This window comes from Protopterus annectens, chromosome 2.part2 (assembly GCF_019279795.1).
Source record: "Protopterus annectens isolate FY-2018-M chromosome 2.part2, PAN1.0, whole genome shotgun sequence".
NCBI classification, from domain to species: Eukaryota; Metazoa; Chordata; order Ceratodontiformes; family Protopteridae; genus Protopterus; species Protopterus annectens.
In genome coordinates, this window is record NC_056730.1 from 423,548,535 (window position 1) to 423,570,443 (window position 21,909).

General features: G+C 43.3%; 1 protein-coding gene across 1 annotated transcript in view; it reads left to right on the forward strand.

Moving 5' to 3' along the window:
* The window catches only part of TNPO1 (transportin 1), a 3,819,238-nt gene that overhangs the window by 1,156,294 nt on the left and 2,641,035 nt on the right, over positions 1-21,909 (forward strand). The window contains exon 8 of the mRNA XM_044064437.1: positions 5,163-5,281. Within this exon, the coding sequence (XP_043920372.1) occupies positions 5,163-5,281 (119 nt within the window). The remainder of the gene's footprint in view (positions 1-5,162; positions 5,282-21,909) is intronic.

Below are 21,909 nucleotides of genomic sequence, written 5' to 3' on the forward strand. Positions count from 1 at the left end.
CCCATTTTAGACGTGAGTCCTAAGTCAAGTCATACCAAAGAAAAAGTTCTGTATGACTCCAGCATGCAGTGAATAAAATAAGCAATTCATTGATGCCCCAAAAATGTTGGGAGCAAAGCAAAAGGAACAGAAACGCCATCAAAAAAGAGGGGAAAAGAAATAGGCATATTTTGGAGAAATAGATGTGAAGATCCTGCGAAACACAAAGATGCTGAATGGATAGAAGAAGTAAAAGAACAGTAAGAAATTCAAATGTGCAGGATATGAAATGGGATGAAGTAACAGCCAGAGAAACTGGAACAAAATTAAGAAAAGCTCCTACCTGGAAAACCACAGGCCCAGATGCAGTACCCAACTGACTAAAAGTATTAACATCTTTACAAGAAGATTTAGCCCTGAGTAAGAATTACTTGTATACACATCCAGAACAGGCACCAGTCTGATTAACAGGAAAAACAATATTCTCCTTAAGAGTGAACCTGCAAGCTACCCTAAAAACTATAATAACTTGCCTTCTGATGTATAAACTATAAACTGGAATTGATGCTAACAGAGTTTGAATTTTCTTCTAAATGATTATAATCATAGCAGTAGAACAAAAGAGTAAAGAAAGAAAGTCCTGTGAAACAAAGGATCATTTGTTGTTAGTCGACTCTAAGTTATATAATGGATAGATTGCAAAAAACATTAGACAGCATCCCAGCCAAGACTCTTATCACATTTTCGGTGTTTAATGTACTGCCACCTATGTGGTAATTCACGGGTACATGTTTTTTTCTCAAAGGGGATAACTATGCATTTCTTGGCATTCAGCTTGCGCCCATGGCTCTGCCACCAGGCATCTGTTTCCGTAAGGCCCTTTTGTAGAATATCCACATCATTTGGGGATTCAGTAATGGCTCCCAGTTTGCAGTCATCTGCGAACTTTGTTAGCCAGAGTCCCTTAGTGTTGACCTGTACTTCAGAGAAGTAGATGCCAAACGAGCGGTCCCAGGACTGAACCCTGAGGTACTCCACTTGTCTGGAGCTGGATTTGGACTCTGCTACTTTTACAGTGTGGGTTTTGTCAGTAAGCCAGTTGGCAACCCATCAAGTGACGTAGGGATTAATGCCCAGGTTAGTAAATTTATCTATGATTCCAGAGTGGGGGATGGTGTCGAAGTCCTTGGAGAGGTCCAGATGGCTGTGTGGACCCCTTGTCCACGGCTCTGGAGACTGATTTGAAGAAGTCAGTCAGGTTCAGGAGACAAGATCGTCCCTTCACGAACACAAACTGCATGGGGTCTAGTGTTTGAAGGTTGCCAGTGTCTTTGTTTATAAGTTCCATGATAATACATTCCATGGCCTTGCAGATCAGGCTCGTCAGACTGATGGGGCGGTAGTTCCCTGGATACAAGGTGGATCCCCCCTTGTGGAGTGGGATAACTGTAGCTGTGCACCACTCAGTGGGCACGAAGTCTGAGGTAAGGCTATGATTAAACATGACACTTAGGTGAGGTGCCAGTTCATTTTGTAATTCATGTAATACACGGCCTGGCATGTCGTCTGGTCCCATGGGTCCTGTATTCTTAGCTTTGGAGAGTGCATTTTTTACCTGTGTGGCTGTTATTACTGGAATTTGGCAATCTTTCGGTATTGAGATGGGCCCATTAGGGGTTGAGAGGGGGGTGAAGTTTGCATTGAATCGATCTGCCAGAATATTGGCAATATCCTTGGGATCAGTATATTTAATGCCATTCTGTTGTAGCTCAGAGCAGATCTGAGCATTGCCATTTAGATTCTTGACATAGCTATAGAATGCCTTGTGGTTGTTTTTGGAATCTTTGGCAGTTTTATTTTCGTAACTAGCTTTGCAGGATTTTATGAGGGATCTCAGCTTCTTACTGATGCTGGTAAGGGATTTTTTTGCATCTTGGGATTTTCCTCTTTTCTGCAACAGTTTCTTCCTTTTGTTGTAAAGTTTGTTTATGGCAAGGGAACACAACGAAGCTACTTCCAGCGTAAAAAAACAATAATCCAAGCAAGTAAACTGGAAGAAATACACGGACTGGAAACTTATGTGAAGATTTTAATCCAACGGTCAAAAACACATTGACGTCTCCTCCTTACAAAGTACGTTTTCGTCTTCTAAACCAGAAAGACTTCATCAGATACACTTTATTTTAATGAATTACATTTATATATTATACATACTTAAACATATACCAATCACTTTGTTTCAATTAATTTAAAAACATCCAATAAACTGACAACCTTGTCCCATATTATAGCAATAACCCACGCCTGGGTGTGGGTAATGCTAAATTTACCCACGGTTGGCGTGGTTTGGTCCCGAGGGCGAAGCCCGAGGGACCAAACAAAGCCAACCGTGGGTATATTTAGCATTACCCACACCCAGAAGTGGGTTATTGCTATTATACCATGACATTATTTAATAAAAGAAACTATTACTTTTCTTAAATAATGGCATAGTATAATGCCTGTTTACTGCCCTTCCGCAGATGTCTGGCATCCATGGCAGTTCTGATGTACTGCGCGCGCAGTACATCAGAGTTGTGAGCAAGCAACGAGAAAGCAAGATCTCCGTTGCTTTTAGTCTCGCTATGTTAAATGAGTTTAACATAGCGAGACATTTAAAATAAGCAACGGACATCTCCGTTGCTTATTTTAAAACTGTCTCGCTATGTTAAACTCATTTAACATAGCGAGATTCTAAAAAGCAACGGAGATCTTGTTCTCGTTGCTTTCTCGCTATGTTAAATGGGTTTAACATAGCGAGACAGCTTTAAAATAAGGAGATCTCCGTTGCTTATTTTAAAGCTGTCTCGCTATGTTAAACCCATTTAACATAGCGAGACAGTGTTTTAAAAAAACGAGTTATACTAATGGAAAAAAGTCCGGGCGACCGGACCTTTTTCCATTAGTATAACTCGATTTACAACGGGCACGCTGGCCAATCAGCATGCACGTTTTGGGGGGATCATGGTATAATCATGAATAATTCATTTTGTATTACCATATTGTCACTTCCTTAAACGCCAACTTCTTAAGAAACATCTTGCTGCTAAAATTACATTAATGTTAAATAAATGTTTAATAAAATAGATCTCTAGGTAAAAAACTGTCATCCTATTTAAAAACATTATGAAACTGTTTGAAACCATTTAAAAATTATCTTATGTTGTTTGAATATATGAATGTCTGCATCAACTTTTATTCATAAAAATGTCATATGTTTTATAAATATTAATGAATAAATAAGTAAATAATAATGAATAGTGTATTTTGGAAACTAGAAAATGTATACAAAAAAACATATGTTTAAATTGTTTACTTTTTTTACTTAAACTATGAAGGAATGTATTGTGATAGTTCACAATTTAGCAGACCTTAACTTTAAAATGGGTAAAATAGAAATGTATTCATTTAAGCCTGGTTTGTTCCCTGCATCTAAGGTCAATTGCCACCACAATTCCCTCACTTCTATTCTCTCTTCCCATGGTCCACCCCTACCATCACAATTAACTTGTTCTAAAACTAGAAAAATAAAAGTGGCTTGTGTACATTTAGTCAAGTGTTTATAAAGTGCATTAGTTTCTTTTTTAATAGACATTTCATAATAGTGCTCGTAAATCCTTCTCTTGAGTTTTCTCTCTGTTTTACCTATGTAGAAGGATTTACAAACTGTGCAAACTGCAAAATAAATAAGTCCTTTTGAGTCACAGTTGTAATATTCCTTGTTAACCAGCCATCTCTTTCTATTTTCTAAATAAAATTTGTCTTTATTCATAATATATTGACACTGACTACACCTGCCACATTTGTAAGTACCCACTTTGTTTTTAATTGCTTTTCTTGGTTTGTTTTCTAATAATAATCTCAAATTACTTGAATTCTTATATGTAACTTTTTGTGGGCCCCTAGGTATTTTTTCTATATCAGTAATGACTATAAAACGTTCCTATTCCTTCAAAATTTTTAATCCCATTATATTCCAACACTAGAGTTCTTTCAAAATTCATGTTAGTGTTATCTTTCTGTGGAATTTTTGATTCATTTGTATTGTTTCCTAAAATTATAGGTTTAAACTTATTTCTACCTTTTAAAACTTCTTCCTTTATATCACTAACAAAGTGTTGTAAAGTTTGTTTATGGCAAGGGACCACCAGATTGGCTTCCTTTTTTTGGAGGAGAGGGTCTTGGTTCTGTTGGGGATGGCACGATTCATGCACAAGTAGATGTGCTGGTACAGTGCCTTAGTGTAGAATTCAGTAGTCGAACTTTCAGTTCCCGTCTGCATGGGTGTCATGAAGTTAGTAACTTCTGACTTGAGTAGCATGAAGTTGTCTTTGTGCTTTAATGTTTTAAAAAAGAGGTTCATATTCTGTTTCCATCAGGGAAAAAAATGACAAGATGTTATGTTCACACTTATAACTCCCTACATTTATTGCTTCTTATGGCATGCTGACATTTTTTTGGGGGGAGGGGGGCTGGGCTTTTAGTAACTTATGAGTTAGTAATAGCATAAGAAATGGTTAGGGATAAATTAACAGACTGATGCTAACATTATTAATATAGAATGTCATTCAGTGGAGTTAGTGAACACTGCCACCTGTTCACATTTTCATATTTACATTCATATTTTTGTAAGTGAGTTGCATGTTATTGAGAGGCATGGTATAAAATGTCATGGTGGAAGACAGACATGTACAATGTCACTTGTTAATGTATAGTAGTAGTATTAAAAAATTATGCAAGTTGCTGGTTTGTGGCATCAGGTGAAAACTTAGATGATTATGATGAAAAAGTCTGTTTGGTGTTTGCACTTTAGCCTGCTGTGTGACTCTGAACAAGTAATTTGACCAGACAGTGGTACTGGGTTATCCTAGAGAAAGGACAGATGTTCTTCACATTTCACTGTTGCAGTCCTAACTGATGGGATTTCATGCCATGGAAGCCCTAAACTGGTGTGCAGTGAGCTTACCTGGTTAACAGATGTGTAAAAAATAAATAAAATCTTGAGAGAGATTGTGTTCTTAACATTGCTAATATGCATGCAAGCATAATTGTTCTTTTTCATAAATCTTAAACAGGCAGAAAGGACTTTCTTGCTTTCATATTGCATTATTTGTAGCTTATTAAATGCATGTTTGTTGTTTTAGTATATGTTGCAGAGGACACAAGACCCTGATGAGAATGTGGCATTGGAAGCATGCGAGTTCTGGCTTACTTTAGCAGAGCAGCCTGTTTGTAAGGAAGTACTTTCTGGACATCTTATAAAGTGAGTATTTTTTTTTTCTAATGGCAATATTTGTTCTTTTTCTTTATCTGAAAATTCAGAGATGTGCTTTATCGTAGTTCAGCCCTGTTTTAAGGCAAGACATGTTGACTCGCTGTAAGTTACACGTCTCTTCTTAAAGTTGCTAAACTTAAAGTTTATTTTTTCCTTGCGTAGTACAGAAAACTGACAAATTTTATGAGCTAGTTTAAAAGTAAATGCAGTTTACTGTGATAGTGAGTCTATGCGAAACATCAGCATTGCAGTGTGTTCAGATGCAAGTATTGACTGCCGTTTTATATGCTTTCTGTTAAATTGTACTTGGAACATTGTAGAATGCTTAATAGTGGATAACCTCCCTATAATCCTTTTTAAGCACATATTTTCTGAGGGCATGCTTTTTTATCTTAAGTGAGGCTAGGGAATGAAATCCAAGGAAGTCATACCTAACAAAATGGAAAAGATTCTCCCTTTTGGATTTATATCAGAAGCTCGAAAAGTTTGAGTCTCATATGGTCTACACCATATGAGCGACTTTTGAAAGCTCAAATATTTAAACGGAGATCGCCATAGGAAACATTTCCCTTTCACTGTAGTGCGATCTTGGAGTTGGTGTATTTAAGTAGCGGGGGGGGGGGGGTGCAGGGGGTTTCAGGTAGGTGTTTTTTTTTTGTTTCGTTTTTATTATATGTTCGATATTTTAAAACTTCGATCATATGAGCGTTGAAGTTTTAAAACTTTGAGCATATAATATTGACCCCCTCCCTTTTTGCCTGAGATAGGGCCTGAATTCTAAGCTTTCTTCAGTGTCTTTGATCTTCAAATACTTTGCATGTCTTAAACTGTGGTTGTTTTAATCCTCAGTGAAAATACATTGTTTGCATTGTCAAAACTGCCTACAATGAGAGCCCCATTTTTATTATTTTTTTTTACCAGGAAAACAGTCTCCCAAGGGGTCTTAAATGTAAGACCTCCCGAGGAAGTAGTCATTTACCAGCATAAGAATTCAACTCTGTTAGAGAAATTAACTTTTCCACCTTTTAGCCTGCAGTTCTAAACTTTGAAGTACTTGACTTTGAAGACTGACACTTTCATGGCCATTATGTCTCTTAAGGATGTCATAATGGCACCTCGTGTGAAAACTGCTATTAATTGCCTTCACACCAGTACTCCCTTCATGCCAGGGTGGTGACAAAAGTCTGTTTAAGTCAGGTTATTAACCTTCCTGCATTCTGTCCTAACCAACAGAACAAGGGAGATATAGGATCTTGCACTCCCTTAAGATGTATAGGGAGCTTTGATTTTTAGTGAAAGGACCAAAGCAAAATCGAAATAGGAGCAGTTATTTCTAGCCTTTGCAAAAGGTGGCGGGCATGTCTTGTCTCCAGACAGACCATCTCTAAATGGCTGGTTTACTACATCTCCTCCTGCTGTTTTTCTATGACAAGACAGTTGCAGAGCATGTGTGAGCCCACTCCACAATAGCTGCAGCAGCCAGTGTTGCCTTTCCTGGAGGGATCAGCACCCATACCATCTTGGGAGCAGCTATAGTGGATATAAAAAGTGTACACACCCCTGTTAAAACGCCAGGTTTTTGTGATATATAAAATGAGACCACTATCAATCATTTTAAAATATTTCCCACCTTTAATGTGACCTATAACCTGTGCAATTCAATTGAAAAACAAACCTATCTGTTAGGGGTAAATTATAACAAAATAAGTACAATAAGCTGGTTGCATAAGTGTGCACACCCTTAAACTAATACTTTGTTGAAGCACCTTCTGATTTAATTACAGCATTCAGTCTTCCTGGGTAGGAGTCTTTCAGCATGGCACATCATGACTTGGCAATATTTGCCCACTCTTCCTTGCAAAAGCCCTCCAAATCTGTCAGATTGCGAGGGCATCTCTTGTGCACAGCCCTCTTCAGGTCACCCCCACAGATTTTCTATTGGATTTAGGTCTGGGCTGTGCCTGGGCCGTTTCAAAACTTTAATTGTCTTCTGGTGCAGACATTCTTTTGTTGATTTGGATGTATGCTTCGGGTCATTGTCTTATAGGTTCTTAGGTTGGTACTAGATTATCGGCCCTAGAGCCTATAGAAGCCTAGCTATAACAATTCCCTGGCTATTTCTTCCCACAGTGTTTACTTCCCTGGACTCCTGTCTAGCAGGGCGACTGACGTGATCCGTGGGATGAATTTTCTTTCTCCCATCCAGTCATCAAGGTTTTTTTTGAAGAGGGCCAAAGAGGTGCTCTGCTTGATATGTATGGGCAGTCTATTCCAGAGTCTGGGGAGTCTCTGGGTCAGGAACCTCTCTCTCCAGCATGATGTCCTTCAAGGATGCATCTGCAGTCCTTACAAATGGGTTGTCCTGTCGTCAGGCAGCCCTGCGGTCTGCCGGATTCCAAAGTCTGAGTCTGGCCTCGGCTGGTGTCGCACTTCACCCGACGTCATAGCTGCAGTTCTTCGGGTATAAAGGCATCAGCCGACGCCATTTTCCTCAGTCTTTCTTGCCACGTGGCGCCCGAAGCAGAAGCTGTTCGCAAGTGCCGGTCGGTCAGAACCAGAAGATTACTACTACCGAAGACTTCTAAAAAGCTAAGTACCCCGTTGGGGACTCTTTCTTGCCTCAGCCGATGTCAGAAAAAGTGAATAACTGTTTAAATTGTGGGAAACAAATACCTCATAAAGATTTCCACTCTTACTGCTTGCCTTGCTTAGGCCCAGACCACGACGTAGCAGCTTGTCTAGCCTGTGCTTCTTTCAACCGATGGACGCTTAGACGTCGGTCGGAATTTGCTGAAGAGTTTTTCGGCTCCGCTTTCGCTTACATTATGCCGTCGGATCCTCCGACTTCGCAAATTTCTAAAAAAACGCAAGGAAAAGGACCGACACTCGCGGTCCGCGGTTTCGTCCGAAACCGCGGTTAAGCCAACCGCGAGTGTCTCTGTTTCGGCTGAAACCGAGTCCACGGTTCTTCCTTCGGCCGAAAGCTTGCCACTTACCGAGGCCTCATCCAGCTTGGCTGAATCTGCTACTGAAATCCCACCTGCTCTTGCAGGTTCACAGGATTTATCTGATACTATCCCTTTGGATATTTCTACCCCTGCACGTGGAGCTGCTAGGCCTCCTGCATCCATGTCGATTAAGGCTTTTGCCAGGGCTAAAGCAGCAAAAACTACCAAAACTGTGCCTGCTAAGACCCCCTCTCACAGGCCCAGTTCTAGTTCACAAATGCTTAGTCTAGCAGAGGATCTCATTTCTTTGATCCGGGGATCCCAACCACATCCAGACAGGGCCTCTCACCCACCTCCAGAGAAGAGGACTAGAGTAGAGCCCCCTGAGCCAGTTTCTTCAGGTGGCTTCTCTGATGAATCAGATAATTCTAACCCTCTTTTTCTCCTTATGAGGACTCTGATGCAGAAGAGTCCATTCCTTCTGCCTCTCCGCCTGAGGAATTTTCTTTTGGGGAAACCTTGCATGCTATGAGGGAACAATTTCAATGGCAGGGCCAGGATTTTTCAGACTCTAAGAAAAGGCTTAGAACCTTTTTGCATTTGCCACAGCATAGGCCTTTAGCCATTCCTCCAGTACTTACTGTTGTGGATGATGCTTTTAATGATGCTTGTACTGCTCCTGATTCTCTTCCTCCGGCCCCTGCTAAGCCCGATAGGTACTACAGGGTTCCGGACACACATTATCATTTGTATAAGGCCCCTTTTGCTGACCCCGAAACTATCTCCCAGGGACCCAAGGCTGTAGCAGCTACCTCTACCAAAACCCTCCCTCTGAAAGGGAATCTAGGGCCTTAGAGAGATGGGGTAAAAAAGTTTACACTTCTGCTACTCTTTCGGCTAGGGCCTTGAACTGTCAATTCCACATGATTCAGTATCAGGAATTTATATTAGACCAGTTAACTAAAAAAAACTGTCCTCGGATGAACCATTAGACAAAAAATCTGTACAGGAAATGGTACATAACATTCAGCAGGTCAGTAATCATTCCTTAAAATGCGGCTATGATGCACTGGAGGCTTCCTTTTAGATCAGCCATGACTGGCACAGTGATCAGAAGACATGCATGGTTAAAAGAACAGTCCTTACCAGACCATGTTAAATCAAAGCTCCTAGATGTTCCCATGGATAAGCTCAATTTGTTTGGCTCCCCTGCACAGCAGGTGCTGAAGAAGGTGGAAGAGAAAGCAAAATCTGTCCAGACAGTCAAGGATTTCTTGCAGGTCCAGCCTCCAAGGTTTAGCAGGAACTGGCCTTCCAAGAATTGGTCCTTTCCAGACACCTCCAGAGCTCCGAGAGGCAGGAATAGACGTTCAAGAGGCAGGGGTCAATCCAGAGGTGCCTACAGGGGACGTCCGTGGCAGGCTAACAACCAGCGAGGTACAGCCACAGATCCAGCCACCACCACTTCCACAGGACAATCACAGTGACTTGGCTCTGGCACCGCCTATCAGGGAACAACTAGAGGCACCCTTAGGCGGGAAGCTAGCCCTATTTTCAGTAAACTGGCATTACATCACAGGAGACAAATGGATTTTACAGACAATAGACCAAGGTTACAGGTTTCATTTCCATACTCTACCAAGGAAGAGAGGAATGCCAAACCTACCTCCAAATCAGAAGACAGAAGCTCTAGAACAAATAACACACTTACTAAGGATGAGAGCTGTAGAAAGAGTACCATCTATGGAACAAGGGCAAGGATTTTACTCCAGACTCTTCCTGGTACCAAGAAAAGAAAACCAATGGAGACCTATTCTCGACCTGTCCGCTTTAAACACATACCTCATTGTTCCAAAATTCAAAATGCTGACCCTACAGCAGCTTCTTCCCATGCTGGGCAAGGAGTCTTGGCTGGTAACTCTAGATCTCAAGGAGGCATACCTGCACGTCCCCATACGACCAAATTGCAGAAGATACCTCAGATTTCTTGCAGGATCAGAGCATTATCATTTCTCAGCATTGCCCTTTGGCTTATCTACTGCGCCCAGAGTATTCACGAAATGCCTGGCATCAGTAATTGCTCATTGCAGGCTTCAGGGAATTCAAATTTACCCTTACCTGGACGACTGCCTGTTACAAGCGGACAACATAAACAAATTAACAAAAGATTTGCAAAAGGTCATTCAACTACTGCAAGCCCTGGGATACACAGTCAATATAAAAAAGTCAAGGCTGATACCATCCCAAAGGATAACCTTCTTGGGTGCAGATCTGGACACATCAAAACAAATGGCATTCCTGACAGTAGAAAAACAGGAGCAACTCCCTTTCTACTTCATGGCATTAACAAAACAGAACCAGCTAACAGCAAGAAAAGTCCTGCAAGCTCTCGGTTACATGGCATCCTGCATAATATTAATTCCACATGCCAGACTACATATGAGAAAGTTACAGTGGTACCTAAGGAATTTATGGTCTCAGCACAAGCACAGCCTAGAAACCCAAATTCCAATAATTCCATGCCTGAAGCAAGAATTCCAATGGTGGGCTCAGGCCTGTCAATCAAACAAGGGACTGCCCTTCCACACCACTCAACCAAGCCAGACCATCACAACAGACGCCTCAGACCTCGGTTTTTGGCGCACATGCTGGACAAGTGCATACAAGGCTTATGGACTCAAGACCAGCTGCACCTACACATAAATCAAAAGGAAATGCTGGCAGTAAAACTGGCAATTCAGGCATTCAGACCATTTCTTCGACAGGGTCAACTGCTGATAAGGATGGACAACACCACAGTTATGTGGTACATCAACAAACAGGGAGGCACACATTCATACCCTCTATGCCGGATGGCAATGGACCTCTGGAATGTGGCACTGAGCTTCAACATTCAGTTACAAGCAATTTTGTGCCAGGAAAAGAAAATATACTAGCAGACATCCTAAGCAGAACTACCACGGATGCCCACGAATGGATGCTGCATCCGGACATCTTCAAAACCATTACAGGGAAATGGGGACTACCAGAAATAGACTTATTTGCATCCCCACACAATCACCAACGGAAAAATTCTGCACAAGGACGTACCACCCACTTGCTTGGAAAGTGGACTCCTATCTTTCAGTTGGAAAACCTGACAGCATATGCATTCCCACCTCTTCCTTTGATGCACAAGGTGCTATTGAAGATCAAAGAAGACCGTCCAAGGATCATTCTGATAGCTCCAGACTGGCCAAGGCAACATTGGTACCCATTACTGAGGAGTATGTCTCGGGAACAAATATGGCCTCTGCCCCTAGTTCCCTTGCTGTTAACACAGAACAACTTCAAAACCCTGCATCCAAGCCTGAAAACACTGCAACTGGCTGCCTGGAACATTGCATAAGACCAAATAACCCAGATTTATCTCAAAGGGTTAAAGACATTATCTTGGAGGCTCGCAGACCCTCAACAAGAAAAAATTATTCAGCAAAATGGAAAAGATATCTCATTTGGAGTACTGAAAAAGGAGAGAATGTGTCACTGGTAAACATAGCTAACATCCTGGAATACTTGGCAGAGCTGTTCCACAACGGCCTGTCCTATTCTTCCATTAAGATTCATGCATCAGCTATTTCAGCAGAATACAACTTGGATCCTCCAGTCTTCTCACATCCTCTGCTCAGGCAGTTTCTGAGAGGAATTAAAAATGTAAAACCACCTAGGAAGCCACCATTGCCAGCATGGGACTTGAACTTTGTGCTAGAAAAGTTGACACTCCCTCCTTTCGAACCAGCAGCAACAGCAGAATTACATTACTTATCATGGAAAACTGCTTTCCTGCTTGCAATCACTTCAGCAAGAAGGGTATCTGAGCTACAGGCATTAATGGCAGTACAGCCCTTCCTGATCTTCCATTAAGATAGAGTGTCCATGAGAACTAATCCTACTTTTATGCCAAAGGTGGTCTCCTGGGTATCTTTAAATCAAGCTATCCACCTACCTACATTCTTCCTCAACCCACAGAACAGGGGAGAAAGACTGTTGCATACCTTGGATGTACATAGACAATTACGTTAATACCTGGACAGGACCAAGAGCAATAGAAAAACTGACCAGCTACTGGTAGCATATGCAACAGGAATGGAAGGAAAAGCAATTTCAAAACAGACAATCTCTAAGTGGATAGGAAATTGCATTAGATTTTGTTACTCCTACCATGGGAAGAAAACTCCAGAAAACATCAGGCCTCACTCTACAAGAGCTGCAGCCACTACCACAGCTTTTTTACGAGTAGTGGCTACCAAAGACATTTTAGAGGCTGCTACTTGGAGCTCCGTGCATACATTTGCCAAGTATTATAATTTACCTTTATACTCCAGATCCCGAGCAGGTTTTGCCACTGCTGTTTTGCAAGTGATCTTAACTACACCATAATCTTATTACTCCTCCTCCCCCAGTTTGGCTATGGTATTCTACCCATTTGTAAGGACTGCAGATGCATCCTTGAAGGACATAGTACAGTTTTGTACCTACCATAAATGTAGATGTCCGATAGGCATGCATCTGCAGTCAGGATTACCCACCCTCCTTCCCCTCTGTGGTACTCCTAGGGTATTTGCCCATCTTGTAGCTAGCTGGGGGAATCTATTATGGTGTATTTGTTTGTATCTATATACATACATGCTTATTTTTTGTTTGCTCTCTACTATTTGGAACCGTTTGCATTTATCCAAATTTAGCCTTCCTAGAGGGCACCTGGCATCTGGGGCAAGAAACACTGAGGAAAATGGCGTCGGCTGATGCCTTTATACCCGAAGAACTGCAGCTATGACGTCGGGTGAAGTGCGACACCAGCCGAGGCCAGACCCAGACTTTGGAATCCGGCCGACCGCAGGGCTGCCTGACGACAGGACAACCCCATTTGTAAGGACTGCAGATGCATGCCTATCGGACATCTACATTTATGGTAGGTACAAAACTGTACTTTTTATTTATTGTGATGACAAGGTTTAGATCCCTGGAGCATGTGGCTCTGAGGGATTGGGATTTCTTTTAAGTGTAGCATGTCCAACAACTCTGGGTTTGACACGGCCTTGTATGTTAAGCAGAGATTGCCTTGGAGTAGACTATATGCAACAGAGTATAACTGGAGTTTTTTCAGGCAGTCAGCATAGGGCATCTGCTTTAGGCCTGTGATTCGTTTAGTGAGGTATTTCTGTGGCCTTTCCAGTTGTTGCAGATGTCTTGAGAGGTACATACCAAATGGGGCGTTGTATTCTATAATGGATCTAATGAGGGATGAGTACAGTGGGACGATGACCTCCTTTTTTTCTAGATGAAAAGCCCTTACTGATGAGGTGTGCCACATAGAAGGATTTCCTGACTGTTGTGGCGATGTGGTTATTGAAGGTGAGACCACTGTCCACCTGTGTCCAAAAGTCTCTTATCACACTTTGTGTTTAGTGTACTGCCACCTATGTGGTAATTCACGGGTACATGATGTCCTTCAAGGATGCAACTGCAGTCCTGACATATATGGGTTGTCCTGCCTCAGGCAGCCCTTCAGTCGGCTGGATTCCAAAGTCTGGGTCTGGCGTCGGCTGATGTCGCCCTTTCCCCGACGTCAGAGCGCCTGGGGTATAAAAGCGTCAGCCGACGCCATCTTCTTCAGTCTTTCTTGCTGCGCGGCGCCTGAAGCAGAAGCAGTTCGCAAGTGCCGGTCGACCAGCTCCTGTGTTTTCAGCTACTGAAGTCTTCAAAAAAGCTAAGTACCCCGTTGGGGTACCTTTTCTTGCCTCAGCCGATGTCAGATAAAACTGTAAAAGTTAATAATTGTTTAACTTGTGGGAAACAAATACCTCATAAGGATTTCCACTCTTACCGCTTACCCTGCCTAGGCCCAGAACACAACGTCTCGGCCTGTACAGCTTGTGCTTCTTTCAATAAACGCACTCTTAGGCGTCGGACAGAGTTTGCACAGGATTATTTTGGGGAAGATTTCTGTTATATCATGCTGTCGGAGCTTCCGACAGCACATTTACCTAAAAAACGGAAGGATAAGGACCGACACCCATGGTCCGCGGTCTCGGCCGACACCACGCTTAGGCCTACCGCAAGTGTCTCTGTCTCTTCTGAGCTGGTTTCACAACCGCTACAGACCGACGACACCGCCCCACCGGTTACTTCGGTACCGGAGGCCAGCTCGGTGCCGGTTTCTGTTCTCCCCTCTGAGACCGTAGCCCAGGATATTTCTAACACCATTTCAGTGGATAAGACTACTCCAGCACGCGGGGCTGCCAGGCCTCCAGTGTCTATGTCCATTAAGGCCTACACACGTGTTAAGGCTGCCAAACAGGCTAAGTCTCTCCCTCCAAGATCTGTTTCTCTGGGATCCACTTCTGGTTCTCAAATTTTAAGTTTAGCTGAGGACCTTATTTCTTTAATTAGGGGTTCTCAGCCACATCCAGATAGAGGCTCTCAGCCGCCTTCTGTCAAGAGGCCTAGGGTTGAGCACTTTGGCACCAAGCATCTGTTTCTGTAAGGCCCTTTTGTAGAGTATTGACATAATTTGGGGATTCAGTAATGGCTCCCAGTTTGCAGTCATCTGTGAACTTTGTTAGCCAGAATCCCTTAGTGTTGGCCTGTACTTCAGAGAAGTAGATGCCAAACAAGAGAGGTCCCAGGACTGAACCCTGAGGTACTCCACTTGTCTGGAGCTGGATTTGGAGTCAGCTACTTTTACAGTGTGGGTTCTGTCAGTAAGCCAGTTGGCAACCCATCGAGTGATGTAGGGATTAATGCCGAGCTTAGTAAGTTTATCTATAATTCGAGTGGGGGAAGGTGTCAAAGGCATTGGCGAGGTCCAGATAGGCTGTGTTCACTGCCTTATCCTTGTCCACGACTCTGGAGACTGATTCGAAGAAATCAGTCAGGTTCAGGAGACAAGATCGGCCCTTCCACGAACCCAAACTGGGTGGGGTCCAGTGTTGTAAGGTTGCCAATGTCTTTGTTTATAAGTACCATGATAATGCGTTCCATGGCCTTGCAGATCAGGCTCGTCAGACTGATGGGGCGGTAGTTCCCGGGATCCAAGTTGGATCCCCCCTTGTGGAGTGGGATAACTGTAGCTGTATGCCACTCAGTGGGCATGAAGCCTGAGGTAAGGCTATGATTAAACATGACACTTAGGTGAGGTGCCAGTTCATTTTGTAGTTCATGTAGTACACAGCCTGGCGTGTCGTCTGGTCCCATGGGTGCTGTATTCTTAGCTTTGGAGAGTGTGTTTTTTTACCTGTGTGGCCGTTATTACCGGAATTTGGCAATCTTCCGGTATTGAGATGGGCCATTTAAGGGGTGAGAGGGGGTTGAAGTTGACACTGAATCGATGTGCCAGGATATTGACAATATCCTTGGGATCAGTATATTTAATGCCATTCTGTTGTAGCTCAGAGCAGATCTGAGCATTGCCATTTAGATCTTTGACATAGTTATAGAATACCTTGTGGTTGTCTTTGGAATCTTTGGCAATTTTATTTTCGTAACTAGCTTTGGAGGATTTTATGAGGGATCTCAGCTTCTTACTGAGGCTGGTAAGGGAGTTTTTTGCATCTTGGGATTTTCCTCTTTTCTGCAGCAGTTTCTTCCTTTTGTTGTAAAGTTTGTTTATGGCAGGGGACTACCAGATAGACTTCCTTTTTTTGGAGGAGAGCATCTTGGTTCTATTTGGGATTGCACAATTCATGCATGAGTGGATGTGCTCGTACAGTGCCTTAATGTAGGTCTCAGAAGTCGAACTTTCAGTTCACGTCTGCATGGATGTCGAAGTTAGTAACTTCTGCCTTGAGTAGCATGAAGTTGGCTTTGGAGAAGTTTTTTATGGAGGTTTCCTTACTGAGGGATGGGGGTGGGATGTGGATGTTAATGGTGATTAGTTTATGGTCTGATCTGACCAACATGGGGGTGACCATAGGTGTGGAGCATCAATTTCCCATGTTGGTAATTATCAGGTCTAGGATATTGGAGCCCCTGGTGGGGCTATGGATTAGTTGATCCAGGGCATTGAAATTTATGAATTCCAAGAACCGTTGGGCAAAGGTATCGGTACATGAGTAGTTTTCCCAGTTAATGGCAGGGTAGTTGAAATCACCCAGTATTAGGGTGTTTGGTTGTATAGTAATATTTTCCAGTATGTTTAGAAAGGTGTAGCGAGAATCTTGGGGCATGGTGCGGAATCTTTAGCAAGGTACAGTTTGGATTGCAGTCTTACTTTAGTTAGTTGCACCTGGAGAATTTCAGACGCATTGTGTTGGGCAACTAACCTGGTGGTGTCTTGTTGAAAGGTGAAGTTCCTCTCTATCCTCAGCTTTCTAGCAAATGCCTTAAGGTTTTGGGCCAACAGTGACTGCTGTTTGGAACTGTTCATAATTCTCTCCACGTTGACTAAAGCCCCAGTTCCAACTTATGAAAAGCAACCCCTAAGCATGACACTGTCACCACCATGCTTCACCATGTGGATGGTGTTCTTTTGGTGATGCAAAGTGTTGTTGAGCCAAACATACCTTTTGGAATTGTGGCCAAGAAATTCAGCCTTGGTCTCATTAGACCATAACACATTTTCCCACATGCTTTTGGGAGACTTAATGTATTGTTTTGCAGATTTTAGCGAGGCCTGGTTGTTTTTCTGTGTGAGAAAAGGCTTCCATCTTCCAACCCTACCCCATAGTCCAGACATATGGAGAATATGGGAGATTGTTGTCACATGTAGTACACAACTAGTACTTGCCAGACATTATTGCAAATCCTTCAGTGTTGCTGTAGGTCTCCTGACATCCTCCCTGACCAGTTTTTGTCTTGTCTTTTCATTAAGTTTGGAGGGACCTCCAGTTCTTTGTTTCGTCACTGTTGTCCCATGTTTTCTCCACTTTTTGATGAATGTCTTCACTGTTTTCCATGGTATATCCAATACTGTGGACATGTTTTTGTACCCTTCTCCTGACTGATACCTTTCAACAATGAGATCCCTTTGATGCTTTGTAAGCTCTCTGCGAACCATGGCTTTTGCTGTAGTAGGCAACTGAGTAAATGTCAGGAAAATCCTACTAGGACAGCCGAACGTTATTTGGGGTTAGTCAGAGTCTGTTTAATTGATGGCAGGTGTGTACCCAAGAAGACTGAATGCTGTCATTAAATCAAAAGGTGCTTCAACAAAGTATTCGTTTATGAGTGTGCACACTTGTGCAACCAGCTTATTGTACGTTTTTTATTTTTCATATTTTTCCCCTAACAAATTTTTGTTTTTTAATTGAATTGTACAGGTTATAGGTCACATTAAAGGTGGGGAAAGTTTCAAAATGATTTATTGTGGTCTCATTTTTTTTTTATATTGCAAAAACCTGGCATTTTAACAGGGGTGTGTACAGCTTTTATGTCCACTGCATGTAGTCATCTGCCCACACCTCCACCATGTATTAATGTGGACTTGACTTCTTGATCCAGGGCAGGATTCGCCACAGCCATCCTTCAGGGACCAAGAGTAATTCAGCCAACCCCTACTATTGATCATTCACCCGTTTTTCCATGTTATCTAAGAATTTTCCAGAGAGTGTCAGGATTGCAACAGTGAACAATGTGATGAACACGGTACAGATGCATTAGGTCCGTAGGTAATTGTAGATGGTAGAAGTATGGTCACTGTTGTGATATTTGCCATCCTGTGTTTGGTTGTACCCATCACCTATCTCCTTTGCTTCACTCTCTCTTACCCCTACAAGGCACCAACACTGTCAGGTGTACCTAGTATTTAAGGAGAGAGTCCTTCTGGCTAGGGTAACATTCTTGGGGAATGTACCACTTAGGTAGCTCATGGTCTGGTGTCATTCCAGATCTGTTGAGCTGGCAGGCAAAGAACTTTAGTCATGATGAACATGGATGTCCCTCTTATGTTGCATACCTGATTTCCAGGTGAGAGGGCATGTTCTCAGCCAGGAAGAGGAACGGTGAAGAGCTCTGGAAGTCAGACTGGATGCTGGACTTTCTATAGCAGAAGTCACATGTGTTACCACTAATTGCAGCAGTGAACATGCTCTAACATCTGCAGTTATGTTAAGTTCTTAACACAGTTGCACTTTCTTTGGCAGAAGAACTAGTGATGGTTTGACCAAGGGGGGCATATGAATAGAACCATGTATCACTGAATGTATAGCACCAAGTCTGTGCAGGGTCAGTTCTGAGAATGATTTAGTACCGATAAAGGAAGACTGTGGTAGGCAAGTTACCCATATATGTTGACTGAGTTCTGATAAATTGTTTTGTATGAGTACTGATCATCTTCAGCTATGCCTTGATGTCCTTCAAGGATGCATCTGCAGTCATCACATATGGGTTGTCCTGCCTCAGGCAGCCCTTCGGTCGGCCGGATTCCAAAGTCTGGGTCTGGCCTCGGCTGATGTCGCACTTTCCCCGACGTCAGAGCGCCTGGGGTATAAAAGCATCAGCCGACGCCATCTTCCCCAGTCTTTCTTGCCGCGTGGTGCCCGAAGCAGAAGCAGTTCGCAAGTGCCGGTCAGTCAGCTCCTGTGATTCAGCTACCGAAAACTTCGAAAAAGCTAAGTACCCCGTTGGGGACTCTTTCTTGCCTCAGCCAATGTCAGATAAAGTTAATAATTGTTTAACCTGTGGGAAACAAATACCTCATAAGGATTTCCACTCTTACTGCCTCCCCTGCCTAGGCCCAGACCACGACGTCTCGGCCTGTTCAGCCTGTGCTTCCTTCAACCGACGAACTCTTAGATGTCGGTCGGAGTTTGCAGAGGAGTTTTTTGGGGCTAGTTTTGCTTATAAAATGCCGTCGGAGACTCCGACTTCGCATTTAGTCAAAAAACGGAAGGACAAGGACTGACACACGCGGGCCGCGGTTTCGGCTGAAACCTCGGTCAGGCCTACCACGAGTGTCTCGGTCTCGGCTGAAACAGAGTCCTTGGTACTTCCTACTACTGATATCACACAACCGACTACCTCGGCCCTGGAGGCCCCGGCCGAGTCGGTCATTGAATTACCTACTGAAACCGGTGTCCAGGAACCTTCCAACACCATTACTTTAGATAAGTCTACTCCTATAGTAGGCAAGTTACCCATATATGTTGACTGACTTCTGATAAATTGTTTTGTATGAGTACTGATCACGTGGTGCAGCCAGACCCCCTGCTTCCATGTCCATTAAGGCTTTCTGTAGGGCTAAGGCTGCTAAACTTTCTAAGGCTTTGCCTCCCAAAGTTTCCTCTCAGAGACCTTCTTCTAGCTCTCAGATTCTTACCCTAGCAGAGGATCTGATTTCATTAATTAGAGGCTCCCAACCTCATCAGTACAGGGGCTCTCAACCACCTGCAGACAAAAGGCCCAGGGTTGAGCCCTCTGATCCACAGTCCTCAGATGAGTCCACGGATGGCTCTGCTCTGTCAGACCACCAGGAGGAGGCTTATTCGGCCTACGAGGATTCTGATGCTGAAGAATCTATTCCCTCGGCCTCCCCTCCTGAAGAGTTTTCATTTGGAGAAACATTACACACTATGAGAGAACATTTTCAGTGGCAGGGTCAGGAATTCTCTGATTCCAGAAAGAGATTAAGGACCTTTTTACATTTACCTCAGCACAGGCCCTTAGCTATACCTCCTGTTTTGAATGTAATTGATGATGTCTGTTCAGATGCTTGTACTGCCCCTGACTCTCTCCCTCCGGCTCCTGCCAAACCTGATAGGTACTACAGGGTCCCGGACTCACATTTTCACCTGTACAAGGCCCACTCTGCTGATCCAGAAACTATTTCCCAGGGCCCTAAAGGAGTTGCAGCTGTCACTGCTAAAAATCCTCTATCCTCTGAAAGGGAGTCCAGAGCATTAGAGAGATGGGGTAAGAAAGTGTATACTTCTGCAACTCTTTCCATGAGGGCATTAAACTGTCAATTCCATATGATACAGTATCAAGAGTATTTACTAGATGAATTGCATAAGAAACTATCCTCTTCTGAACCCCTTGATCGTAAATCCCTTCAGGATCTGGTGCATAACTCCCAGCAGGTTAGTAACCATTTTTTGCAGTGTGGTTATGATGCATTGGAAGCTTCATGTAGATCAGCTATGACAGGTGCAGTTATACGTAGGCATGCCTGGCTGAAGGAACAATCTCTGCCAGACCATGTTAAAGCTAAGCTTTTGGATGCTCCTATGGAAAAGCAAAAATTATTTGGTTCCACGGCTCAAGAGGTTTTAAAGAAATTTGAAGAAAAAGCAAAATCTGTGCAAACAGTTAAAGACTTTCTGCAAGTCCAACCACCGAGATTCAGCAGAAATTGGCCTACTAAGAATTTGTCCTTTCCGGACTCAGACAGATCTCAGAGGCAGGAATAGATGTGCCAGAGGTAGAGGGCAAGCTAGAGGCTCCTACAGAGGCCGTCAGTGGCAGCCTCCCAACCAGAGAGGTAGTGCAGGAACTACAACTGCTACACCAGGACAGACTCAATGACTTTTTGACTCCGCCGACCAGGGCTCAATTAGAAGCACCTTTGGGCGGAAAGCTTACTTTATTCTCAAAAAATTGGCACAGCATTACAGGAGACACATGGACACTGCAAATAATAGACAAAGGATACAGGTTCCATTTCCACTCATTGCCAAAAAGAAAAGGCATGCCAAACCTGCCACCAAATCAGAGGGCAGAGGCTTTGAAGCAAATTGCCAACTTAATGCAAATGAAAGCCATAGAAAAGGTACCTCTTTCAGAACAAGGTCAGGGATTTTACTCATTATTCCTTTTTCCAAGAAAAGAAAATCAATGGAGGCCTATTCTCGACTTGTCCGCACTGAACACGTACCTCATTGTGCCAAAATTCAAAATGCTGACTCTACCAGCAACTCCTTCCCATGCTGGGCAAGGGGTCTTGGCTGGTGACTCTAGACCTCAAGGAGGCATACCTGCATGTCCCTATTCGACAAAGCTGCAGAAGAAACCTCAGATTTCTTGCAGGGTCAGAGCATTATCAATTCTCAGCATTGCCCTTTGGCTTATTTACTGCGCCCAGAGTATTCACGAAATGCCTGGCATCAGTAATTGCACACTGCAGACTTCAGGGGATTCAAATCTACCCTTATCTGGACGACTGCCTAATACAAGCGGACAGCAAGCAAACTTTGTTAAAGGACTTGGACTATGCCATCCACCTGTTACAGGCCTTGGGATATACAGTCAACATTCACAAATCAAGACTGGTTCCATCCCAAAGAATAACTTTTCTGGGTGCGGATCTGGACACAACCACCCAGATGGCTTTTCTCACAGAAGAAAAACAAGAACAGCTACCAGTTTACTTTCAGAATCTCACAAGACAAACTCAGATGACTGCAAGGAAAATCCTGCAGGCCCTGGGTTACATGGCATCTTGCATTCTTCTGATTCCACAAGCAAGGCTTCATATGAGAAAATTACAATGGTACCTAAGAAGTTTATGGACTCAGCACAGTCACAGCTTAGAAGCTCTGATCCCACTCATTCCTTGCCTTCAAAAGGAATTCCTGTGGTGGGCTCAAGCCTGCCAGTCGAACAGCGGGCTGCCCTTCAGCAAGCCAAGAGCCAACCAAACCATCACCACGGACGCTTCAGACCAAGGTTGGGGAGCACACATGGAGGACAGAT